Source organism: Clupea harengus, chromosome 25 (genome assembly GCF_900700415.2).
Source record: "Clupea harengus chromosome 25, Ch_v2.0.2, whole genome shotgun sequence".
Classification (NCBI taxonomy): Eukaryota; Metazoa; Chordata; class Actinopteri; order Clupeiformes; family Clupeidae; genus Clupea; species Clupea harengus.
The window spans coordinates 11,053,637-11,080,498 of NC_045176.1; the positions used below are offsets into that span (position 1 = coordinate 11,053,637).

Consider the following 26,862-nt stretch of genomic DNA (forward strand, 5'->3'; position numbering starts at 1 on the left):
AAGTGTTTAATTAGTTTGATGAATCTTTTAACCGTCTGCCTGTGCTCATTGGCTAGAGTCATCTTAGGGGAAATGTCGTAAATGTCTTCGAATTCCTGCATGTAGGCTAGCTGTGCACCGGCCAGTCTAGCAGAATGCTAGGGGAGGCTGCATCTGTCTATGAGGAGGCTGAATATGTCTATGATGATGAATAACAAAACAATACCCATTTAAAACATGTATTTACTGTTTGTGTCGTGAAGAAACAACTCGGTTTGCAGTTACAGTCTACTTGAAGTCTTTTCGGCTGGGGTGCAATCGCTATTGAGCTCTCAGGATATTCGTTTGCTGCTGACTGTACCATTTGGATTGCCAAGCAAGCAAGCATTTTAGGGAAGAATTTTATATGTACGCAGTTTAACTCAGAACATCAATTATGGCTGGCCCCGAACCTGTCCAACAAGAGGTTGACGACAATCCAGACCAGATTGACGACGCAGAGCTGGCATTGCAAGGAATAAACATGCTTCTAAACAACGGCTTCAGAGAGAGCGACGAACTGTTTCGAAAATACAGGTACAATCCAGAATAGAATGAATTGAACTTCCCTTTTAGTAGTCTAACGTTAGATGCCCCTTCTTATTTTGCGCGATTGCATTGGCTACTATTGCTGATTACTGACTACTGCCCCTTTTAAGAAACTTTATATTCAGACAGCCCGAACGTCAATTAACTAGCTTGTTAGCTAGCAGTCTTACTGAAATACATTTTTAAGGCGCAGACCTATTTAGTAACTGTAGCCTATTGCAGACTGCTTTCTTAATTTCCTATGTCACATGTGAGTAGTGTCAACCATTCGTAGCTGTTTAACCTCTTAACTGAGCCAAAGCACTGTGGCACCGCTGTCGGAATTTGTCATGTAGGCTCTGGGTGTCATTCACAGCTCTAGATAGCTCGTCAGTAACTGTAGCAGAACTCGGTGGCAGAACTGATCACCTGTGGCGTCAAACCCAGTGCCATGTAGACAGCAAGTAGGCCCACAACATATGGCAAATTTGCTGAAATATTAAATATGCTTTTTCATTTTAAAATGGTGACCAATTAGCATTGCGTATAGTCTTTGATATAACAGTGACGTCCTTAACTTCCGTACCGATTGACTGTACTGCTTACGTAACATACAATTGGTTACTTTACATAGATTATTCAGATTGCTAACAGGTTGTACATCGAGGATACAGATTTTTTTTAGCACACTTATCCCTAGAACTTTCTGGAGGAGAGAACTGTCACTTACAGTTCCCCGACCATATGTCTCCCTGTATGTATGCGCTGGGTTGAGCGCAATAGGGAGTTGCCATTCGTAGCACAATCATGTCTAAGAAACCATTCACTGTTATTGCTTCACACAGCGCTGTAAAATACTACCCTGTATGCGATTATTTCATGCTTGCTGTTATGGTAGACCATTTCTATGCAGTCGTTACCCCCCTTCACTTCCGCACTACAAACACATTCCTCATCATTGGTGTAATGTTGCTGGTCACATAACATACACGATCTACTCTCAGATAATTATTAAGTGTCTTAATTTTGTTGACCTGGTCAGATCCTGCAGCTTCAGTAAGCGTTGTCCTCACTGTGATGCACAATATTGTAAATCTAGTGTAAGCATTGTTTTATGTGTTTAAAGAGTGCCATATTTGCGTTGCTTTTTAACACTTTAATTTCACTTAAAGGTATTTCTGTTCTCTGTAGTATAGGCACGTCTCTTTAAATAATACACGTGTTGTGTTACAACCGTCTCTGAACAAAATAGGCTGTTCTGTTGATTTGCAGTAAAATGTAGGTCTGGCCTTCAAAAATGCAATGCATTTTTTTTGTTCAAAATCAAAATGGTTTTGCATCTACGGTAGCCTTGAAGGCATGATGAAAGGACAGTGTATCTCAGTACTCCAGGGCATTTTGTAGGCCTCTGTTGTTGCTTTTTTCCCCCTGTTTATTTGGTAGGCATTTTCTTTCATTTTTCTCTGGCATGTGTAGAGTACTCTGGACTATTATAAGATCTCTCTTTTCATTATGGCGTCCCCTGATCCCAACAAGGTGTAAGGAGACATTGGCTGAAGTAAATTGGTGGTCATTCTAAACCACAAAACCTCTGATAAGGCTATAACAGTTTGGATTGCTTGCCAATTTAATGCACTTCTAGGTCTTTGAGTATCTCTTCTTACTAATTGCCCATCAAGCATGACATTTATTTTTAGTTAGGTGTGTGTTAAAGGGCATGTTTAGCCTAATTAAACATAGGCAGGTCTAATACTATGTGGAATACCTCTTTTGTTAAATTAACAGTTAAAACAATTGAATACAGGCATAAAGGCTTAGTGTCTGTCCAGCTCCCATTTGTATGCAGAGCACTGATAGGCCAGAGATGTTCTGTGGATCAGAATGTCCAACAGGTGTGTAGTCAGCAGCGCAGTAAACAAGTTTTGAAAAGTATAGGATATTGACAGGCATACTGTAATACCGCGGTTCACGTGCACGTATTGAACTGCAGGGGCCGTACCTAACGGATCGGCAATATACCATGTACAATTGCACCCCTAATAAGGACACGGTCACATGACCAGATCCTGTGGACCACTAAGCCTGCAAGGAGTCCTACTAAATGTCAACTCGTCGGTTAAGGCCTTGATTATGCTTGCTTGCGGATGTGCACACAGACAGTTGCAGACGCCACAGATGCATAATTGTTTGTTATAATTATGTTTCTAGTCCTCTTTGAGTCTGCAGTTGCGCAGTCGGTGCTCTTGAAGCGTAGTGGTCACAAAAAAATTGGAGAGTACAGGTACGTCCGCACAGAGCCTTTTGCACATCTGCGTGACCTAAAGGTCGTCATCAAAGTATAAACAAGCTGTGATTGAGGTGGGGGGGGGGGTCATGCTTGGAGGTGGTCATGAATGTGTTACCAGATAGAGGAACTGACACCCCGTCACCCTAAAAATAGGGTAACTGTTGTTAGATCATGCCTTTTACCGACTCCCCTCCCCAACACACACACTGCGTTTTAGAGAGGATCTCGTGGAAAAATGACTACACAGAATCGACTCTACTCATTGAGTTGTGTGTTATCCCTGTCTGTGTCTGTGTTTTATTGCAAGCTTTCACTAATTGTTTTATCCTCACTTGGGATGTGACTAGACCATGTAAACTTGACACTTTGTTCACCCAGTATGAATACGAATGTGCTGATCTGTGAGCTGCCTAAAATGGTTTGTATTTTGTGTTGTGTTTCCTGTCTTTCCTAGAGACCACAGTCCCTTGATGAGCTTTGGTGCCAGCTTTGTGAGCTTCTTGGTAAGTGAAGGAGGAGTCTGCTTCCCCCACTAGAAGCTGCTCTTATGTCCAATTCAATTATTCATCCACCATTAAGGTTATTAAAAATAATGCACAGAAATAACTACTGTTAATAGCCTCAAAAACAAAACATCACTCTGTTTTTTTTCCTTCTTTTTTCTCTTCCTTCCTTCCTTCCTTCCTTCCTTCCTTCCTTCCTTCCATCAATTGTGTGTGTGTGTGTGTGTGTGTGTGTGTGTGTGTGTGTGTGTGTGTGTGTGTGTGTGTGTGTGTGTGTGTGCATTTGTGCATTTGTCTGTGTGATCTTTTAGTGTACAAGCTAGCAGTGTTTAGGGTGAATAGGGCATTTGCAACTTTCCAAACACTAATCACAACATTGAGTGACCTATACCTATGACCTCAAGTGCGTACAAGCTTATGCACAACTTACATTGGCTATATTATATTCTTTTCAAGCCTTGATAATTGGATTGACTGTCCGATAAGCAATTGATATGAAAGGATTGAAACCGAATGAATGGCAAAACACTGGGGCTCAGCCATGGCCAAGTGATGCAGCCCTGCTGTTTACCCCATGCTGCTGGCCAAGATATGTGCTGCTGAGCTCATGAATTACACACAAAGGTCACTCCCGGGTAGCAGACTGCCCTCCTTGAACCTGGTCCTCTTCAGCTGAAATTTTAATTTGTTATGCTTGGTAGTATAATGTGCTCACGTACGTGTGGCAGGTAATCATGGTGGATTGTGGGGTATCTGGGTGTGTCTTAGGCTTCACTGCAAAGCTTGTGTTAGGTGAAAATTCACCCTAAGTAATTAACAGTGCTTGGAAATGATCTCCATCAGCTTGCTTGACATTAAATGGTATATAGCCTACCATATTGTTGAGATCTATAGATTGTAACGTGTCAGTTTAGCTCAGCATGAAATCATTGTTAGTTGTACAGACTGATGATGTGTCAACATTGGGTTTGTGCGGTTTCCATTTCCTCAGACATCATCATCATCAGCTGCCAGCTGCACCGTGATCATTCTGATTGTGAGTTTTTTTTTTTTTGTTGTTGTCCTGGATTTAGACTGACTGGTTAAGTGCGCCTGTGTGTGTTTTGCTGTGCAGAATGCCATGATGACGTTCGAGGAGGAGAAGATGCAGCTGGCCTGCGACGACCTCCGTGCCACAGAGAAGCTGTGTGAGAGTGAGAACGCCGGGGTCATCGAGACCATCAAAAACAAGATCAAGAGGAGTGTGAGTGCTTCCCCCTTTGCCTGTTGAGCCCATGCAGCAGTCCAATATTAAGTGTACACAATTAAAGAAAGAAAATGTAAGAAAATACATGCAGCTAATGCATGCCTAGTTGCTGTGAAAGTCCACCATCTTTCATAAGACGGAGAAACAAAGCAGTCAAGGAGAAGGCACTGTCTAGAGAAGTGTGATGTGAAGCATACCAGGATGTGTGGATTTATAAATTCTGAGATTGGGTAACAGTGGAGGATGTGGCCTGTCATTGCTGCATCCAAGTTAATGTTTGTGCTGACTTGGATGATCAATTGCACACGCTCACACTGGTCTGGCAATTGTACATATCCTGAGCTCAGCACTCTGTCTGTGTTTCTGTTTCTGTTCCTCTCTCTCTCTCTCTCTCTCTGTGTGTGTGTGTGTGTGTGTGTGTGTGTGTGTGTGTGTGTGTGTGTGTGTGTGTGTGTGTGTGTGTGTGTGTGTGTGTGTGTGTGTGTGTGTGTGTGTGTGTGTGTGTGTGTGTGTGTGTGTGTGTGTGTGTGTGTGTGTGTGTGTGTGTGCAGATGGACTCCCAGAGATCAGAGCAGGCTGTGGTGGAGCGCCTACAGAGACAGATCATAGTTGCAGACTGCCAAGTGTATCTGGCTGTTCTCTCCTTCGTGAAACAGGAGCTGTCTTGTGAGTTTTTTTTTTATAACTCTTGGATTCGCTTGTTAGATGCCACTATTCCCGAACTCAACGCCAGGAAACCTACAGCCACAACCAAGGCATTTCACAGCTCACTTTTCACAATTTCTATTCTTCTTTGTGTGCATGTAGGTGTTTGGAAGGTTGGCGGGCACTTTGTAAAGTTAAATCTGTGCGGTCACATTCTGTAGGCACAGGAAATGAATGGGTCGACAGTAGAGCTGTTTGGCATATTTGAATATTACTGGCTGCTGGTCATCCCTCAGCATGTCTGAAAGCCTGTCTCTCCCTAAAAATATATCCACAGCGTACATCAAAGGAGGCTGGATCCTCCGCAAGGCCTGGAAAATGTACAACAAGTGCCATAGTGACATCAGCCAGCTGCAAGAGGCCTACCAGAGGAGGTCCTCCAGCCAGCAGGGCACTTTGCCCCCATCCTCCTCCACCCCCTCCCCCTCCCCCTCCGCCTCCGCCTCCTCCTTCACCCCCTCCCTGTCCGCTTCCGCCTCCGCCTCCTCATCCGGCCCCCAGCCGCAGGGGCTGGGTGGGGTGAGCACCGAGGTCCTGGGCCGTCTGAAGGGCTCGGTCAGCTTTGGCTACGGCCTCTTCCACCTGTGCATCTCCATGGTGCCGCCCCATCTGCTGAAGATCATCAACCTGCTGGGCTTCCCCGGCGACCGACACCAGGGACTGTCTTCCCTCACGTATGCGAGCGAAAGTAAGGACATGAAGGCCCCTCTTGCTACGTGAGTAGGTGTGAAGAAGCACCACGCAGTGGCCGCGGCACTAAAAGAAAACACTCAAATCTTCCACAGCTGCTAATGTTTCAGTGCCTTTAGAGTACACAGACAGTATTAACTGAATGACTCCTTACTGAGAAAATCACAAGGTTGATACTGAAATTACAAGGGCCTTTTTTCTCTTTCTTTTGAGATAAGGAACTGCAAAATGTGAAGACTCTAGATTGTCATTAAATTCCTTGCTTGGATTTATGTAAGCTTTTTATATAACGTCTGTATACAGAAGTGTTGTGATGAAGTGTGAGCATGCATACCACCCACGTGACGGAGCACTGGTTATGCAGGTTCTGTTTGTTTAGTGGATCTTATTCTAACTGAAAATGTGTTATGGCTGCATGTAGTGTGGTGAGGAGGAGCTGTGTTGTCACAGAGCAGGGGTTTGCCCAAGCTTAATGAAGTGCCTTCTTTCAGTCCAAGCTCAGGGCTGCTGGGTAGAGAGAAAAGGGCTTTAGTCATCTGATAACAGTGTTGACATGGAGGGTTCAGTTTTTTTATGCTTTCTGAGTTGCAGTAAGACATCGTTGTGGGGTACAGGCAGGAGGAATTGTAGCTTTTACCGGCTTTGTATTAAAATGATTTTAAGTAGAATTGAATGTATTGCCTAACTATGTAGTGCATACCCAAACACAAATTGCTTGATGATTTGGCATTTTTCTACACTTCTGTTCAAATCTGGTGTTTTGGTACTGTGCAAAATCTATCCATCTACAATCCTATTATCCTGTTTCATCCCATGTGCATTTTTCTTGTATGTATTTACTGTCATTGAAGTAGTGAAGGTTCCTGCTATTCTGTTGCCATTGCAGGCTGGCCCTCTTGTGGTACCACACTGTAGTGCAGCCCTTTTTTGCTCTGGATGGCACCGACACCCAGGCAGGGCTCCTGGAAGCCAGGGCCATTCTCCAGAGGAATGAGGCCATCTACCCCAACTCCTCCCTCTTCATGTTCTTCAAAGGCAGGGTTCAGCGCTTAGAGGTAAGCCTCGTCAGCTGATGTGATATATAAAAAGTCCATCTAACATGGCTCATGTTTTGTATGTATACCACGGCTGCGGTAAAGCCCACCGTGTGGGCTGAGCGGGGACCTAACGTTATGACCTCATATGACATGTTGTGTAGGTTTCTTAATTATTAAGTCTTAAGTATTTTGGCACGTTGTGCAAACCTGTGTCTTTGTGTGTCAGTGTCAGATCAACAGTGCCTTGACATCTTTCAACAATGCCTTGGGGCTCGCCACAGACCAGAGGGAGATCCAACATGTCTGTCTGTATGAGATTGGTGAGTATGTTCCTTTGTTACAGAGGTTGTATTTACTTCTTTTCACTTCAAAAATCTATTTATTGAGCTCTGGAGTGCCCACGTTTGCATACAACTGTATGCCTCTGGCTGTTTCAGGGTGGTGCAGCATGATTGAACTGCGCTTTGATGAGGCCTACAGAGCCTTTGACCGGCTGAGGACGGAGTCTCGCTGGTCGCAGTGCTACTACGCCTACTTGACCGGAGGTGAGGTTCCTGCAACAATAGCATCCGCATACGGCCGTCTTAGGAAATACTGTATGTGTGTTCACATATGGCTGCGAAAGTAGTCTGTGTTAGTAGAGGACTGTTGAATACACTGATTATGCTGTATGTGTATTTCTGGGTTGTCCATCATACTCCTTTCTCTGCTTCGGTGGCTGCCTGTAGCGTGCCAAGGAGCTGCAGGGGACCTGGATGGGGCAGCAAAAGTGTTGAAAGACATCCAGAAGCTTTTCAAAAGGAAAAACAATCAGATTGAGCAGTTCTCCATGAGGAGGGTGAGTTGTGTTGCATACGGTGGCCGAGAAGGGCAAAACAAATGAACATTTTAGAAAACGAATTTACAACATGTGAAACACCAGTCCCGAAACAAATTTACAAGTGGGCAAATCAAACGGAAAGGGTAGGTACAGTACACAAGGAAGTGCTTGTTGCTGACCTTTTGTGTCAATCAAACTGTTTCACGGGAGGTAAAGTGAATAGAGTTTGTGAATGTAGCCAACTGGGTAAAATGGTTTCCACAAAATGGACAAAACATAATTTACAGTCACAAACTTTATTCACTGCAGCAACAAGTATTGTACCTATTCTTTCCGTTTGATTTGTAATTTTGTTTGGTAAGTGAAGGAGGAGTCTGCTTCCCCCACTAGAAGCTTCTTATGTGTCCAAATAAATTATTCATCCACCATTAAGGTTATTAAAAATAATGCACTGAAATAACTACTGTTAATAGCCTCAAAAACCTTAAAATCTCTCTTGATGTGTTTTTTTGTTTTTCTTGTTTGTTTGTTTCTTTTTTTTCCCCTTCCTTCCATCGTGTGTGTTTGTGTGTGTGTGTGTGTGTGTGTGTGTGTGTGTGTGTGTGCGCACGCGCAGGCAGAGAACCTGAGGAAGCAGTCTCCCACCAAAGAGCGCTGCACTTTGGCTGTGATCGAGGTGCTGTACCTGTGGAAGGCACTGGCCAACAGCTCTACCCCCAAACTCCAGCACATGAGCCAAGGTACTGCACTCACCCAGGGGCCACAAACACACTGCCAGTGAACTACTGCACGCTTTGAATTCTTCATAACTTGACATTTCCCCCCAAAAATCACTTTCACTAAATGTTGTTTATAAAGCATTGACAAACAAAACATTTGACATTTGTATGAATGTAAAATGAGACCTGTTGTGCTATTTTTGCTATTTAGTCCTGCAGGACATAGAGGATGCCTCATGCGCAGGTCTAAGAAATCTACTTCTTGGTGCCATACACAAATGTCTGGGAAATACAAAAGAAGCAATCCAGGTACATTATTAGCTGCTCAACTTGTGCTTGCGGTGAGCATTATATATATATATATATATATAATATTATATCATATAATTTATATATATATTATAAATATAATTATATTACAATAATTATATAATTAATATAATATAATATAAATATAATTTATATATATTATAATATTTATTCATCCATTGGGACAACCAAGGCGATTCAGGTTCTGTGAATTTGGCGTGCCATTGCTGACTGATAATTGTGAGCCTTCTCTAACAGAGTGATGCCTTGGATGAGTGTGTCAGATAAATGAATAAATAGCTTGACTATGTGTGAATGTTGTCTCTAGTGCTTTCATCTGGCGGCCAGAGATGAAGAGGGCCGACTTAGTAACTCCTACGTGCAGCCATACTCCTGCTATGAGCTGGGATGTGTACTACTGGACAACCCTGAGGTGTGTGTGTGTGTGTGTCCATGGAAATGTATAACAGAGGCTGAGTTACTACTTGTTTAATGGTTTCTCATGACCGTGTCTTTTGTGTTGACATTTCTGTTTATCTTTTCCCCCACAGTCTTCAGCAAAGGGCAGAGGTCTTTTATTGCAGGCCAAGGTCATTTTCTTTTTTAATCATTGGTACTGAATTTAGATTCATACATATTGTACAAAAGCACTCTGACAGTCTGCATTTGAGAAAATGAACAAAACTGCCTTTATTCATTTCTTCTTTATTCTACCATTATTCATTAAAGCTAAACGTGTGTGTGTGTGTGTGTGTGTGTGTGTGTGTGTGTGTGTGTGTGTGTGTGTGTGTGTGTGTGTGTGTGTGTGTGTGTGTGTGTGTGTGTGTTCGTTCTCTCATTCTGTAGGAGGATTATGCTGGCTATGACTTTGAGAACCGCCTCCACGTGCGCATCCACTCAGCGATGGCCTCGCTCAAGGAAGTTGTACCCCAGTGACCCACCTCCCTACCCCCTGGCCTCCCCTCTGTCCGGGGCTGCTCCTCTGCGTTTAACTCCACTCCCAGGAGCTTCGTGGAGCCCCACACAACCAGACAGGAGCGTGGTGGACATATGCCAGTCCTGACCATGGCTACTACGTATTCAAAGGATTGGAAAGTAGATGATGCACAGGCATCATCAAGGAAACTTTGCTTTGTACAGATGACCCATCGGTTACATTGTTTTAATTTGGAATAATCTGTACTAGATTTGCCCAGATGCCATTCCCCTACGTGTTTCTTTTAACCTCTTTGTTTCTGAATGTGCCACTAAGTGACTTTAATTTGCCTTTTTAATAAACTGTATTTTTTTTTTAACTTTATTTACTATCTTTTTTTTTGTTGAAAATACAGGCTTGCATTGTTAGCAGGTTAATTGTAAAGCCATTTATTTCACCTGCCTTGTATTATTTTTACAGAGAAAATTAGGTCAAGACTGGAATGTTAGCAGGGCATTGTATGTGTATGGGATTCCTTCACATACTTTCTGAGGGTACATATCTAGGAGCACAGCTTTATATGATGTGTGTGTGTCTGTGTCTGTGTCTCTTCCTTCTCCTTCATTCTTTCTTTGGTAAATGCTGTATGATTGTTTAGTGTGGAAAGATGCGTCTGGATGTTGGTGATGAGAAGTAAGAGGGGATCTACACACTCAGTTTAATTGTAATGTACATTTGGAGTTTAGGGTGTTACTGATATATCACCAGTGGTGACGAGAGGAAAGGTCTGGAAGTGCCACACTGTCTCATTACACTGACCGGTGTATCAATCTTAACCTCGGGTCAGAGAGGTGTTTTTCTTTTGAAAGTGTTGATCATAATCCATTGTCCTAGTTTGAGAGGAATGTTAATCGGTCAACATAGGTGGTTGATTGTACAAAGTTGTACCAAAATCCATTTTACCAGTTTCAGGTGTAAATATTGTATTGTTAATTTGGAAATAAGTTGTTCTCTTTATCTCCAATGTTCAGAGGTTGTCTTAAGGAGTGTATTGTTGTAAAGGACAGTCAGGCGTAAGTAGTGTTGTGAAATCAGTTCGGTGGAGAATGTGGTACAAGAAGCAATAGACATTGTTTGTTCATGACTTGTGTTAAAGAGCCATTTATGCCTAGCCACGACCCTTTGACAGTGGTGATTCTGTTTGCCAAATTCAAATTGGATTTCGATTCTTTACCTTTTTAAAACTAAGTAGTCAACTAAACTACTACCACTCGGAAGACAATCACGTTATTGTCTTCTATTAATGAGGCATAATGCGATTACCTACTTACTACGTTTTTTGTTTGTTTTTATATATCCTGATGCACGTTTACAGGGTGTTGAAGGTCGTCCTAAATATTGTTCAAACTACTGTATGAGTTAAACTCTGGCAATGTACATTTAGGATTGTAGAGTAAACAAACTACTTGTTTCCCCATGTCAATGTCCCCTGTCAGAAAGACTACTGTTTTAACATTAAATTGGTTTTAAAAAGCTCTTTACGTCACGTGTCATGTTCTGGTTTTATGTTTGCGCTGCTACCCCCTGCAACCAACAGTAACGGGCATGTAAAGAATCACTGAAAGCATTGCAATTAATTAAATGAATATGCTTATTTTACGACTAGGTTGATGGAAATCTAGTTTAGGGGATTCGTTTATTTGCGCGGCCCTGCTAGCAGCTGCGGACCATTGTGACGCACCCTATGTCGCAGAACCCATAATGTGACGTAATATTGAGGAAAGACAAAAATAGCGCTCAGTCCATACAGTTCTCAGATACGTCTACATTGCGGACAGGTCGGAAGGGTAAGATGTACACCTATCTGCATAAAGTTCTGATTCCCAAGGGTCTCAAACCTATGCTTGAGGGATTCAGCAGAGCCGTGGTGAGATGTAAGCCGGACAGCGTCCAACATTTTGCTGAAAAATACTTCAAAGCTCTTCTCACCTTCAGAGTTGGTTCGTGTTATTATGATATAAGCAACTCATAATTAATCATATCATTATTGTCTTTTCACACCATTCACAGTTTGATCGGTCTTAAAGTTTCCCTCACTGAATTTTCATTTCTCCAGAGAATCCAAATTTAGGTTTTGATGAGCTTCTGAAGGCATTCCAACAATCAAAATATCCTCTATGTAAGTATAGAAAAATCAGTTTTGTTGTTTTACAGTGAATCGAGCAAATGTGTTGCCATAAATGGGATAAACGTAGCCTTCTCTTTTGCATATTAGGAGCTTTTCAAATTTTCAATCATGGCCAGGATATATAAGAGATAAAATTATAAATAACATCATTGCTGTTTTCCAGTAAATCCAAAAGCCTCAATTCGCCGCCTCGAGTCTAAGGAGGAGTGGGAGGCAGGCCCTCTGCTCTATGAAGCCAGCGTTGACCACATAGGACCTGTTTCCAGATTCCCAGCTGGTGACTCAGGTGAAACAACAAGGGAGAATGCACAGGAGTTCACCAAGGCCCAGTTTCTCACTTCAGAGAGTGTGGAAGCTCAAATTGAGAAGAGTGATCTGGATGGACTCATTTCCGCAAATGTCATCACCTTGTCACCAGGCCCAATATCACCAGAGATGGCCGCAGAGCTGGCAGTGTTCCGCCGAAAGACCACCCCCAAGAGCTCTCCCCGACATAGCCATGGCAGCAGCCTGACCGGGGACTGCAGCCAGCCGGGCTCACAGTGTGGGCGACTTTGCTCAGCCCTGTTTGAGAGAGTGCCCCTGAGTGATATTGACATGGATATGGACGCGGTCCTGATCAAAACATCCATACTTCCAAATGTGTCACAGATCATTGTCCAGTCCGAGGAGGTACCGGAGATTATTGTGTTTCAAGCTGACATCAAACTGACTGACAGTGTTCCTGACCCCGAATGTGCTGTTATGAAGCACACTACCCCGCCACCAACTTCCCTCACCTATTGCAGTCCTGACACTGGTGATGCCGTGATCGCAAAGATGTCAGAGTCTCTGGAACTGATTGCTTCCAAATGTGTTATGGAAACCTCTGAGGACCAAACCACTGCTGAAACAAAGATTGATTCAGCACCCCAGAGGGGTAGAGGCTCTGCTTCTCTGCGGAGTTCCCGATCAAACATTGCTGCATTTATTTCCGAGAAGGACCAAGTAACTGCTGAAATGAAGGAGTCTGCTTCTCAGAAGAGTTCAGTGTCGAACATGGCTGCATGTTTTATATCCGACAAGGATCAAGTAACTGCTGAAATGAAGGAGTCTGCTTCTCAGAAGAGTTCAGTGTCGAACATGGCTGCATGTTTTATTTCCGAGAAGGACCAAGTAACTGCTGAAATGAAGGAGCCTGCTTCTCAGAAGAGTTCAGTGTTGAACATGGCTGCATGTTTTATATCCGACAAGGATCAAGTAACTGCTGAAATGAAGGAGTCTGCTTCTCAGAAGAGTTCAGTGTCGAACATGACTGCACTTTCTGCTGCTGATGAGAACCAAATAACAAAGGAGGCCACTGCCTATGAGAGTAGTTTGGATTCTGCTTCTCAGAAGAGTTCATTGTCAAATATTGTTATCCCAGCCAGACCTTCAGTGTGTGATGAGACTTCTGCAGCAGAGATACAAACTGTCTGTGAATCAAAGGAGGTGGCTACGTTTCAGGAGAACCAAGTGCCAGAAGTCGCAGCTCCAGATATGTCTGTTCTTGACATTAAAGTCTCTGCAACAGATATGGCCGCCACCACTCTGACTGAACCCCCTGCAGCTGTTGACACGTCAACCTCTGATGGGACCCCTGAAACACAGACACCCCTGCAATCCCAGGAGAATGTGATCTCAGGCCTTACTGTTCCGGACGTGCTGGAGACAAATACAAAGGTACCCTCCCCTTGCCACGAGTTTGCACCTGCTTTGGCTGAAGGTAAAACCAGCGTGAGCTTTGTGAGCTCATCTGCTGGGGCTATAAAGGAAGCCAAGGCTCCAGTGCTTGTAGATGTCCCCAGTTCAGCTAGAGTGGAGATGGAGCTGTTTGGGCCAGAAGCAGTCCAGATCACACAGGCGAACAGCGTTTCATCACTGGAAGTTCGCGCACCCTATTTGGTGTATCTTCCTCTTCAACCAGTGGAGGTGCTGATGTCTGGCATGATTCCCCAGGCCTGTGCCGAAGGCGAGGAAGTCAAAGCTTCCTCATATGTCTGCATCCCTGTGGCCACCGGGGAGTTGTCTCACAATCCCAGCTTTGTAGCAGCTATGACCCCTCAGTTGTCGAGAACAGGAAGCTTTGCTGGCATATTTAATACATTCCCTGAGACCCAGAAGACCCAGAATTCCACAGAGCCTTCTAGGCCTGCCTCGCAGGGGCACATGGGCTTTTCTAAGGCGCGGCGTCCCTGCACTCAATCCCCGGCTGGAGTTTCCATGACAGGAGAAGGAACTGGACTTGCAGCTCACACCTCTGCATCTTTAAAGCAGCAAGCAGCGGCAGCCGTCACAAATAATGGACAACTGCCTAACATCACCTGTTGCAGTTATGGGAAATGTAAGGCCTAGTTAAATATTAAGAATGCAAGGATACAATATTCTGTGACAGGAAAATAAAAAGAATGTAGTTGTTAATTTAAGCAAATTTGTAATAATTGATTTCTCTTCCCTGTGTTAAGTGCCGAGTAGGCCTTCTGAGCCAGTGGTAGCCAGTGCCTGTCCATGTGTAGGGCCAGCCGGCCACTGGAGGCTGTGTCACCTGACTCATCCCGGTGCTCAGAGCGGGGTTCAACCTCCCTGCCACTACCAGGCCTCAGCTTACACGTCGCAATGTGGCCTGGAGCAGAAAGCCAAGATCCCCATGTACCTGGACTGTGGCTTGTACTGTAGCTGCCACCACATGCCTTCCGCCAGGTCATCCGGGAGTAGCATGCGCCCTCACCACATGCCAGAGACCACATGCTCTGGCCACAACCTGGGCCCCCTCATCTCCCATCAGTGCTGCTCATCCAAGCACGTCTGCGGCCAACACGTGCTGCCCGACACTGACCGCAGGTGCCCCCACTTCTGGCAGGCCATGTCCATACCGCTGCGGCCACACCACAGCTCGTCCGCGATGTGCGACCACCAGGAGGGGCAGAGTTGCGGCGGGGCCAACAGGAGCGCCTGTGGGCTGACCAGTGCCACCACCATGCCTAGCTGTTCACATCAGAGTGCCGCCACCATGCCTAGCTGTTCACATCAGAGTGCCACCACCATGCCCAGCTGTTCACATCAGTGTGCAGCCACAGAGGCCTGCCATGGTATGTCTGATAATATCAGGATCAAAGAATGTGATGGAGCTCTATTCTCTAAGGGCTTTGAATTGACATGTTTCTGCTTTGTAGTGACGGACTACGGGGCCAATTTCAACCTCTAGGCACTTTAGGACCAACTCCCAGCAATTGATGGTACATGCGTTTTTGAATGTCTTATGATTACAAGATTTGTTTATGTGACTGCTGATGTATTGTCTTTCGTTGTCATCATTAATGTGTTCTATGCCTTACCTCCAGGTCTACTTGGAAGCTGTCACATTCTTGGACATTTTTTTTTTTAATTTTGAAAGCAACTTTGCAAAATAAAAAAATCAGCATTAAGATGTCTGTTTCTTGAGTGAGCTACCTTTCCATCACAGAGATGCATTGCTTCATCTGATTAATACACAAAATGTTGAGAATGGTAAAAATACAACACACTACTTAAATGTTACATAAATATACTGATGGCTTCCAATGGCTAGAACCTTTAAAAAAAAAATCAGAATCGATTTAACACTGGGGTCTGAGGAGTGGAACAATAAATCGGCACCAGAGGCCTCAACCAATAAGTCAATAATCAGCCATTTCAACTGCAACCAAATGAAAGAATCAAATTAAACTGAAACAATATGACAGTCAAAAATCCATTAAAACTACATGTGTATAGCAAAGAAAGAAGGTAATGTACAGTGCTGTGAAAAAGTATTGCCCCCTTCCCAATTTCTTCTATTTTTGCCTATTTTTCACATTTAAATGTTTCAGATAGTCCAACTAATTATAATATAAGCAAAATATGAATATATGAATAAACGCAAAATGCAGCTTTTAAATGATAATTGTTATTTATTGAAAACCTACATCACCCAGGTGAAAAAGTAATTGCCCCCCCTAAACCTAACAGCTGGTTGTGCCACCCTTGGCAGCAACAACTGCAATCAAACATTTAGGATAACTGGCAATGAGTCTTTTACATCTCTATGGAGGAATTTTGGCCCACTCTGTTTTGCAGAATTGTTTGAATCCAGCCACATTGAAGGGTTTTCGAGCATGAACTGCCCGTTAAGGTCATGCCACAGCATTTCAATTGGATTTAAGTCAGGGCTAGGCCACTCCAGAACCTTTATTTTGTTTCTTTTGAGCCATTCGGAGGTGGACTTGCTTGTATGCTTCAGACCATTGTTCTGCTGCATAACCCAACTGCGCTTGAGCTTTAGGTCATAAACTAATGGCCGGACATTCTCCTTCAGGATTTTCTTGTAGAGAGCAGAATTCATGGTTCCATCAAATATGGCAAGTCGCCCAGGTCCTGAAGCAGCAAAGCAGCCCCAGACCATCACACTACCACCACCGTGTTTGACTGTGTTAGCTTTACGCCAGATGTAACCAGACCCTTGTCTTCCAAAAAGTTCAACTTTTGACTCATCAGTCCACAGAATCTTATCCCAAAAGTCTTCGGAATGATCAAGATGTTTTTTGCCAAATATGAGACGAGCCTTTGTGTTCTTTTTGGTCAGCAGTGGTTTTTGCCTTGCAACTCTCCCATGGATGCCATTTCTGCCCAGTCTCTTTCTTATTGTGGAATCGTGAACACTGACCTTAACTGAGGCAAGTGAGGCCTGCAGTTCTTTAGTCTGGGCTCTTTTGTGACCTCATGGATGAGTCGTTGATGCGCTCTTGGAGGAATTTTGGTTGGCCGGCCACTTCTGGGAAGGTTCACTACTGTTCCAAATTTTCTCCATTTGTGGATAATGGCTCTCACCGTGGTTCGCTAGTCCCAGAGCCTTAGAAATGGCTTTTTAACCCTTTCCAGACGTAAAGATGTCAATGACTGTGTTTCTCATCTGTTCTGGAATTTCTTTAGATCACAGCATCATGTACTGCTTTTTGAGACCTTTTAGCGTACTTCACATTGCCAGACAGGTTGCCAGACTATACATTATCCCTTACTTAATTGGTTGATTTAGTAACTAAGGGGGCAATTACTTTTTCACATAGGGCCAGGTGGGGTTGGATAGTTTTTTTCCTTCAATAAATGTCATCATCATTTAAAAACTATATTTTGTGTTTACTCTAGTTATCTTTTTCTAATATTAAAATTAGTTTGACGATCTGAAACATTTAGGTGTGACAAATATGCAAAAATAGAAGAAATTGGGAAGGGGGCAAATACTTTTTCACATCACTGTATAGTGGTCAATTATATTTAAATAACTACGATTTTAACTTTATGAAGGTGATTTTGGTTTTTATATTGTCAATTTGGAATAGTTTCCTTTTCATAGTTCAGGCCATCAGATCACTATCACATAAAACCCCTTTTAGAAGATAAAAGAATCGAATGATATGCAGCAAGCTAAGGAAATAAATAGTTAATCAAGTCTTAAAGCGGCAACCCCCCTCAATGGACTGACACTGATAGTCCTTGATGTCCAACTGACACATTGGTAAGGTTCTGCACAGACTAAAGGATTTCAAAGGACCTAAAAGCAAGTAGTAGTCACATTGAACAGGATTGTTGGTTATGGTATAAACCTTTCTGTATGTCAGAATGTAGTCAAGAGCGCGCTAATTGCCTTATAGTTCACTACTTACTGCTCTGATTGTTTTCAGTGGTCATATGAATGGTCACCCAACAAGACATACAAATCACAGAATTCACATAAAGATTATGCACAGGGATCTGGATGCATGTGTAACCTGCAGTGTTGAAATGGTGTATTAGGCAAGGTACTATATAATTGTTATTTATTTTGTCATGACTGTCACATGAAAAATCTTGTTTAGGGAAAGAACTAAAGAATCAACTAAATATCCTACAGGAGTTATGCATTTTGATTTAATAGCAGTCTCTCTTTAGCCTCATGCTGCCAAAAGCTCAAGGCTCATGGTGAGAGCTAGCAGTGGGTCCAGTCACCTCCAACGGATCAACACTCATTAGCGGTGCCTCTAACCCAGTGGGAAGCCAATGGAATGTTTCCAGATCGCCATAAATGCAGCTAATGCTAATAGCTTTAAGCTCACATTCACAGCTGGTGATGAGAGGCATGGCATATATCAATATTCCAGTGACATGATCAATCAATATGCGAGTGGTTATCAATCGTCAATGATGATACATCAAAGCACCTTATTTTAGTTTTATTTCATTTGCATCCCAATTAAAATACAAATTATTCATTCAAGTAATTGATATACAGTGGGGAAAATAAGTATTTGAACCCCTGCCGATTTCGCAAGTTTGGCCACTTGCAAAGAAATGTGTGATCTATAATTGTAATAGTAGGTGTATTTTAACAGTGAGAAACAGAATATCAACAAAAAAATCCAGAAAACTGCATTTTATAACATTTATGACTTAATTTGCATTTGATGCAGAAAATAAGTATTTGAACCCCTAGCAAAACATGACTTAGTACTTGGTGGAATAACCCTTGTTGGCAAGCACAGATGTCAGACTTTTCTTGTAGTTGGTCACCAGGTTTACACACATCTCAGGAGGGATTTTGGTCCACTCCTCTTTGCAGATCCTCTCCAAATCCTTAAGGTTGCGTTTTCAATGGGAGGGAATGAGGGAATGAGGTTCAAACCCAATATTGTCCTGTACCCTTGGCAGAGAAACAGCCCCAAAGCATAATGTTTCCACCTCCATGCTTGACGGTGGGGATGGTGTTCTTGGGGTCATATTCAGCATTCTTCCCCCTCCAAACGCAGCAAGTCGAGTTGATGCCAAAGAGCTTGATTTTGGTCTCATCTGACCACATCCTGTCTCCCAATCCTCCTTAGAATCATTCAAGTGTTCATTGGCAAACTTCAGACGGCCCTGTACATGTGCTTCCTTGAGCAGGGGGACCTTGCAAGTGCTGCAGTACTTCAAACCATTACGGCGCAGTGTGTTGCCAATGGTTTTCTTGGTGACTGTGGTCCCAGCTGCCTTGAGATCATTCACAAGCTCCCCCTGTGTAGTTCTGGGGTTATTCTGCACCTTTCGGATGATCACCGATACCGCACGAGGGGATATCTTGCATGGAGCCCCAGACCTAGAGCGATTGACAGTTGTTTGGTGTTGCTTCCATTTACGAATAATCGCACCAATGCTTCTCACCAAGCTGCTTGCCGATGGTTTTGTAACCCATTCCAGCCTTGTGCAGGTCTACAATCTTATCTCTGACGTCATTGGTCAACTCTTTGGTCTTTCCCATGGTGGTGAGGTTGAAGGTGTGAAGTATGATTCTTTGGACAGGTTTATTTTATACACGTCATCAGTTGAGATCAGGTGTACCTTGTTGGGCCTAATGAGGACTAATCTGTGTGCTTCTTGGGCACATAACTGGTCATTGGGAGCCAGAATTCTTGCTGTTTGCTTGGGGGTTCAAACACTTATTTTCTGCATCAAATACAAATAAAGTCATAAATGTTATAAAATGCAGTTTTCTGGATTTGTTTGTTGATATTCTATTTCTCAATGTTAAAATACACCTACCATTACAATTATAGATCACACATTTCTTTGCAAGTGGCCAAACTTGCGAAATCGGCAGGGGTTCAAATACTTATTTTCCCCACTGTATATACACATCACAGAACAGAAACACCTTGAACAGAAAGCAAATATACAAATTATCAACTAAAATCAGGGGGATCCAAATGCTAAAGAATAAGAGTAGGTTTTGAGTCTGGAATTGAAGGAGTCAATAGAAGGGGCTGATCTTATATAGAGGGGGATGCTGTTCCACAGTCTAGGGACTGCAACAGCAAAAGCGCGGTCACCCATGGATTTAACCTTAGATTGGGGGACTGCCAGGAGCCCTAAGTTAGACGACCTGAGGGGCCTGGCGGTGGAATAAGAGGTTAAAAGGTCTGTGATATAAGAAGGGGCCTGTCCACTAAGGGCTTTAAAAACTAACAGGAGCACCTTAAAATCAACCTTGAACCGCACTGGAAGCCAGTGGAGAGAGGCCAGGAAGGGGCCTGTCCACTAAGGGCTTTAAAAACTAATATGGTCTCTTTTCCGGGTACCGGTCAGTAGCCTTGCAGCGGCGTTTTGGACTCGTTGTAGTATACAAGGAATTGCAGTAGTCTAGCCGGGAGAATATGAAGGCGTGGATGACCTTCTCAAGATCTTTGGGTGACAGGAAAGACTTCATTTTGGCAATGGTGCGAAGTTGTTAGAAGCTGGCTTTAACTACTGCATTGATCTGTTTGTCAAATTTACAGGCCGAAACTATCTTAACTCTGGCCAACCAGGACATTTATAGACTGGGAACAGGCAGATGATACACATAAACAACCATGGAACACCTGGCGGACCATTTGTGACTCATTTGCGAGAGTGACAACTTGGAGGAATACACTTTTGTAAATGAAATAAGCATATATATATGACCCATGTATATGACCCAGTGACTTCCACACTATAATACTAATCTATTTTCTTCTAATTTGTTGATTTAGGCAACCAAAGATGAAGCTCTTCTGTTGTAAATGGAACTCAGTGATTTAGTTTTCTTTGCCACTGCTCAGCTGTTCTGTGCCATGTCACTAAAAAAAGAATGTGATGAGTCACACCCTCAATTATGACACAGTTCACTTCTCATGGAATGAACAGTGCATGCCAGAGTGCTAAGATGGCAGAAGTGAGGGTAGGCTGAAGCTTGTAAGATGCACTGTACATCCTGCCAGACTATTTTATAACCTAGACAGATTCACTGATAATCCATTTTTTGTTTGCAGTTTATGATGTCAATATGGCTATATAATTTCATATTCTGTAGTTTTAAGAGGCATCTTAGTTTCCCATATTTGTGTTTTAACAGGCAGCACCTTCAGAGAAGATGCTGAATCCTCCGTCAACACTCATTATTCCGTTCGGCATGAAAAGCATGCTGCAGGCTATCAGTCATGCAGTGCTGGTTGAACAGCCATCAAATGTCACGGAATACATGGCAGATTATTGCACTGAGCTTCTACACTTACGAAAAGGTTTGTTGCCTATGATTCTGTACATTAAACAATTTCACTTATTCAAACTGTCAATAAATGCTGGCTATGAATGGATTTACCTAAAAGACCTATTTTTGACAGAACATACTGGGCTTTCCATTCAAGATCTAACAAATCTCCTGAGATTCATGAAAGGCATGTATGAAGTTCAGATCTGATTAGCTGTCATTTTTAACAAATGTTGTGGAAACGTTTTTAACTTTTTGCGAAAGACTTTAGTATATCAGTCCATCAGTTCTTTGATTGATTGTACATTTTGATATACAGTTCTTTGATATACACAGCAATGGAGATAAGGCACTTGTTGTAACTGTATGATTTCCTTGTTATTATATGTCCAAAATGGTAGTCTACTTCAGCTTACATTTACATTTACATTTAGTCATTTAGCAGACGCTTTTGTCCAAAAGCGACGTACAATGGAGAGAACAGTCAAGCTTAGCTACTGCTATTGCTTCAACAGAGAGGTGGACACAAATGCAATGCAATTATGTACATTTCTTATCACATGGTCACCCTGGAGGCCATCAGTTCCATAGTAGCATAGTGTCAGACTATCAGTGCTATCAGTATCATATGCCATGTCTCTTTTCTCACTAATACAGGACATTCTGTAATAAGTTCGACCTGTATAGCACCCTCTGAAGTTGTGCCAGAGGAGATTCCCCATGCAAATCTTGCCAGAGTAGCCACTTCAGCCACACTTTCATCTAAAACACCAAGAGACAGTGCTGAAAATGACCAACGAAATAGTTTGGGGGAGGGCATCCATGTTTCAAACCTGGAGGTGGAGGAGGGCACCACCTCACTCGTCCAGTCGGCAGTGTTCCTGAGAGCACCCGCAGAGAAGCAGGTCACCAATGAGAGCTCAGTCTTAATCCAATCATTGAGGCCTCCATCCAAGCCCATGATCATCGTTCACTCTGACAATCTTCCTGACGTCATAGTTTTCCGTAACAATGAGCATCAGCCTTCTCCCACTTCCACCCTTTCCAATCAGGGAGTCAGGAAGACACGTGAGGAGCCATGCTCTCAGATGAGTGCGTGCCCTGACAAAGTGGTGTTCCACAAGGTCCCTTCAGTACAGAACCTGACTCACTCACTAAACCTTTTAGAGGAACAGGAGGAATTTGAGGGTATGACGTATACAGTGGAAGTGTTAGAATCAACACCGTGTGTAGGGGTTGCTGACAGCTTGCCCACAGATCAGCCCGAAACTACTGGAGATAAAGCGTCTATTTTACAACCCTGGACAGAGACAGCAGAGGAGGGCTTATTTTCTGCAAGTGATAGAGGTAAAGTCAAACATGCAACTAATTTAAAGCAATATAGCATCTTCAAGTATGATTTCTAAATTCAGTGAGGTGATAGAAATTAAGTAGACTATTTACCTTAAAATATTAAAACGTGCATTTTTTGTAACATTTATCGGAGATGAATGTGAAACTGACATGAATGCATAACACAGTCCTAGTTTTGCACAGCATTTTCAGTGGAGAATGGAAACTGCTTGTTTTTACTTGGCTTTCACTTTTTGTTGGTGACAGTAGGAAAAATTTTAAATGTATGCGCTATGCAAATATTGCTATCTGCATTTGTTTTAATGTATTAAATACTGTGCAAAGGTTTACAGCAACAATGGTTGGAGGGTTTCATTCAAAAGCTTCAGCATTGCTAATTGCACTATTAGGTCAAAGTCTCAGATGCATCACCTCTGTCACCAGAAATATAATTATTTTCTAACCCAAGAGTGCTTACTCAGTAACTGCTGCTGGAACATTAGGCTTTGTATATGAAAATATTTGCCATTGAGCCTTCTGTTCTTTATAGTAGTAAGTCCCAGTCCAGGGATAATCAACACAACTCCTCTTACCAATGAAAACACCCCACAAGAGCATGCTGGAGAGAGAGATAGAGGGAAGCTTTGTGAACAGGAAACATCTGTGAGTTCAGCCAGAGAGGAAACCATGAAAACCATCAGGCTTATGGAACTTTTCAGAATAACAGGTGAGCCTCTGTTGAAACGAAACCGAGGGAAGCACACACCTGAAGTGTCCATCAAGAAGGCCATTGCTGAGAGAGACAGACTGATGAAGAAAATACGGCAGTCCACTCAACTGAAAAAACAGACAGGTATGGAGATACTTTGTGTCTGAATTCTCTTTACCTTCAACATAGTTCATATTGTATGTTCAGTTAATACTATAATTTAAAGACGTGATGGGTGTGGGTTAGCATCAGTAGGTTTGGTCTTACAAGTGTTCTCTACTTTCCCCAGATATATCAAAGTCAAGAATAACAGGTATCACAGTATCTAGTAGTACTGGAGGGTACCCAGCACACATTCAGAAAACACTAGAGGTCAACGCTAGACGGAATACAGCAGGTCCAGCTTAAATTGAGTATTTTTCTGACATAATTGTTTGTCATTATCAAATTTGAATGGTGATAGAGATTACAACGTCTTGTGAAATATTTGTTCATTGTTGATATTACAGATGAGGAGCCACTGCAAACTGTTCAGACAGTTCCTAATGGGTCAAGGATGATCAGTTCAGGTGTGGACCTGGCCCTTCAAAGTTCTGTTGATCAGGTGTGGAATCTTTACCAGATGGCAGGGGAAACTGAAGCAAAGCAGCCAGCTAGCAACCCCTTACTGTCACAGCCTGGCAGCTATGTATCCACCGAGAATAATGACCAAAAGAACATTTCAGAAGATTATTCTCATCCTTCTGAATCGTCACCAAGTCAGGGGAGAGGACAGTCACCAAAGCCATCTGGTTTGCCTAACGCCCAGCTCATCAACACTCCAAATTATGTTCTTGTGAATGATCCGAATGCTGAGAAGAAGGGAAATCAATCCAGTGACACATCTCTGAGCACGGACAAAGAGAGATCAGGCACGTCAAATAACTGGATGAGACCATTTCTGTCAATCTTTCTTCCAAGCGACCCCTTCGGTGGTGATCCCGAGGGCAGCCGGCCTCTGTTCTTTTGTGTCACTTCTGATCAAAGGAACGTTGCCTGCTCACCAGTGCTTGTCCATGACATCATTCCAACTTGTGCTGTCAGCAGTGATGTGGACAGTGGGAGAGAGTGCATACCAAGTTTGCCATTGGGAACGCAGTGGTCCATCAACATTACTTTGAAAAAGTAAGTTCACCATGTCCTGATAAAGTTACATTTTGATAGATCCATTGTTATGAATTAGTGTGCCATTAAATCTGTAAACAGGCAAAAAATGTTTATACATATTTACCTCAACAGGACAACAGGACAACAACCACCCCATGATTCTGCCCTGAAAAAATAACCAACCCCCATGAAGGATTGTGATACATTTTAAACTAGAGATAAAATGTGCACATATCCCATATTAGTGGTATTCTTGCATGGATAAATAGAAGCATAAGAAACGTTTTATTTGTTGTCTGTAAGAACGTTTGATTGAAATGGTGTTTTTAATCGTTAAAAAGTAAGTGGAATGCTAAAGGACCACTCATGTCATGCAAGCTACTTGTCATTTGACTGGAACAGAAGGTACTGTCCATGGTGCTGACCAAACCAACCTTGATTTCACAAATTCCGATAAGGACATGGCATATCAATGCTATTTCTCAGAAACCTGGGCAGCATTTAATTTAACTGAAGCGAAATAAGTTATTCACAGTATCTACACCTAGTGGGCAAAATCTTCGAATCGAATTGGAGTGCGTCACTGAATATTCCTGTGTGGGCATTTTTACAGTTGGAACAATTTGTAGAACAACAACATCGCAGCGACATAAGATTAAAACATAGTGTGAACAACAATTCGCTGTGAGTTGGAGAAATAATTTGGTAACGCTAGCCTTTTCGTTATAGCCTATTTATAATGCTAATGATATCGCGCAGTCTTCGAATGTATCTAAGGTTACATGGCTAAAACAGTGTTCTAGACACGGCTTTACAGAAAAGCAGTTCAAGGAGGAGAAAGGATGTTAAAACAACATGCTAACGTAATCCCTAGCGGCCTTCCTACACTTCTGGAGGGTTTTTCTAGAGCAGCACTAAAGAAAAGGCCGAGTAACCTCGGATCCTTTGCCTGGTACTACTTCACGGAACTGATCAAATACAAAACAGGTAAAGCTAACTCAGGATGATAAGTTAGCTACGGTTAGCATTACGCTACACTTTGCTTTCGATTTATAGATGGATTTATAAACTAGCGTTATGATTACTACCAATCAAATTGTAACTGATTAAGTTGCTTAACTTGTGCATCTTGTATCTGATTTGGTTGTAATTATTGCTGAGATTGTGTAATGTTGATTTGCAGAAAATGAATCATTTGACCTTAAAAAACTTGTGCGAGAGTTCCACAAGCATATGGGTAAGCTGCAGTCTCTCTCTCTCGCTCACACACACACACACACACACAACACACACACAGGGCAATGGGGAGTGGAACTGCTTTGTCAAATCAAGCATTTCTTGTATTTATACCATGTCTCCCCTGCCTAAATACAGAATTACTGATTTTGTGTGTTTTTCTAAACAGCTGATCGGATAAGTGGGGATGGGTTTGAAGAGGAGCTGAAGAAAGAGGGGTATAAGGTCACCTCGAATGTTAACCACGATTACAATGAACTCTGTATCACAGGAGAAGTAGACTTGTTTTCATGGGGCCATCAGTGTGATGACACTAACAATATGCAAGGAGCAAAACCAAATGTACAAGCTAATTATAATCCTCTTGACAAGAGTAATTATCCTGGAGAGGCTGCTGGAGACACCAATTATATAGTGCACCCAGAGGGCAATCAGAAACCTAGAGCTGAGAGACACACATGTCCTTCTGAGCCATTCAAAATGACTGAAAGACCAGATGCCAGTGTCCAGTCTAAAATGCAGAATGATGTGTCAATTAAAAAGCCCAACCAGTGTGCTCAAGTGAAAATCCAAATGGAACCAGTCCCATCTTACCCCAAAAGGTCTCAGTCAGTGACCAATGCAACTGATTTAAGAACAAGACCTACAGAGACTTTAAAACAGGCTCAACGTCCTGGAACAAAAGGCACCACCACCACAGCTTGTGTCCACCCACTCAAAGATACCCCCAGGAATCAAATAAACGCAACCAATGTAAATGAGGAATTGAAACTTTCAGCATGTACCGTAACAACTGCTGCCCAGAAGAACAATCCAGCTGCTGCCACGAGAGGTTAGCGTTAGTTCATGAGAAGAATGATTGCGTTTATCATGTTCCCGCAATGTGGGTGTGTACAATGAGCAAAACAGACATAGTTAGATATTTGTTTACATGGATAATATGCATATGTATATTTTTTTTCTCAGAGGCTATCACAGAACAACACTCCTTTGAGCTCAGGGAAAGTTCTTTAGGCCCCAGCAACAGCACCACAGATGACAGAAAGAGGTGGGCTCTCCATGTCAACAGAGATGGGAACAACTGTCCCCCTCCCCCTTTCAGTGCACAGTCTCAGCCGCAGCAGCAGCATCAACCTCAGACTGGCCGGTCCGGAATACCCTGGGGCCAGCAACCTGGGGCCCTCTATTACCACCCTCACCCTCACCCTCACCCTCCCTACGGGCCTCCCAGTGAGCCCTACGGGTGGTATCCCCCAGGACACACATGGTTCTCCCCTCCACCCTCTTTACCCCCTTACCCTTTGTGGCCCCCTCCAGGGCCTTGTCTATACCCCTGGGGTCCCCCTTGTCCATGTTTCATGTGGCCTAATATGGGATGGGGTGAACCAGGAATGCCTAGGAGATGCCATGCCCCACCTGGC

General features: G+C 43.0%; 2 protein-coding genes, 1 long non-coding RNA gene and 1 other non-coding gene across 6 annotated transcripts; all 4 read left to right on the forward strand.

The window, feature by feature from the left end:
• Window positions 1-28: 28 nt before the first annotated feature.
• On the forward strand, window positions 29-11,324 carry LOC105900616 (tetratricopeptide repeat protein 39C-like). Its single transcript, XM_042703789.1, has 14 exons — window positions 29-555; window positions 3,288-3,336; window positions 4,451-4,579; window positions 5,134-5,248; window positions 5,565-6,003; window positions 6,864-7,032; window positions 7,241-7,334; window positions 7,452-7,559; window positions 7,743-7,852; window positions 8,451-8,574; window positions 8,765-8,862; window positions 9,191-9,295; window positions 9,414-9,452; window positions 9,709-11,324. The coding sequence occupies exons 1-14, from the start codon at window positions 416-418 to the stop codon at window positions 9,796-9,798; spliced, it is 1,809 nt and encodes a 602-aa protein (XP_042559723.1). The 5' UTR covers window positions 29-415; the 3' UTR covers window positions 9,799-11,324.
• Window positions 11,325-11,402: 78 nt separating this feature from the next.
• Window positions 11,403-15,409, forward strand: LOC105900504. 3 transcript variants are annotated; one of them, XM_012827822.3, is made up of 6 exons: window positions 11,403-11,778; window positions 11,895-11,957; window positions 12,130-14,328; window positions 14,450-15,073; window positions 15,158-15,220; window positions 15,326-15,409. In XM_012827822.3, exons 1-5 carry the CDS (start codon window positions 11,631-11,633, stop codon window positions 15,187-15,189), a joined length of 3,066 nt encoding a protein of 1,021 aa, XP_012683276.3. In that variant the 5' UTR covers window positions 11,403-11,630; the 3' UTR covers window positions 15,190-15,220; window positions 15,326-15,409. The 3 variants fall into 3 exon arrangements, with proteins under 3 accessions (XP_012683276.3, XP_042559721.1, XP_042559720.1); XM_042703787.1 differs by having other exon boundaries at window positions 14,450-15,220; XM_042703786.1 differs by having other exon boundaries at window positions 14,450-15,409.
• Window positions 15,410-22,232: 6,823 nt separating this feature from the next.
• Window positions 22,233-23,456, forward strand: LOC122128862. Its single transcript, XR_006151667.1, has 3 exons — window positions 22,233-22,365; window positions 22,901-23,203; window positions 23,349-23,456. It is a non-coding gene; the product is annotated as an uncharacterized LOC122128862 (long non-coding RNA).
• A 1,574-nt stretch (window positions 23,457-25,030) lies between these two features.
• Window positions 25,031-26,771, forward strand: LOC105900505. Its single transcript, XR_006151665.1, has 3 exons — window positions 25,031-25,192; window positions 25,389-25,442; window positions 25,611-26,771. It is a non-coding gene; the product is annotated as an uncharacterized LOC105900505 (transcript).
• The last annotated feature ends 91 nt before the right edge of the window (window positions 26,772-26,862 follow it).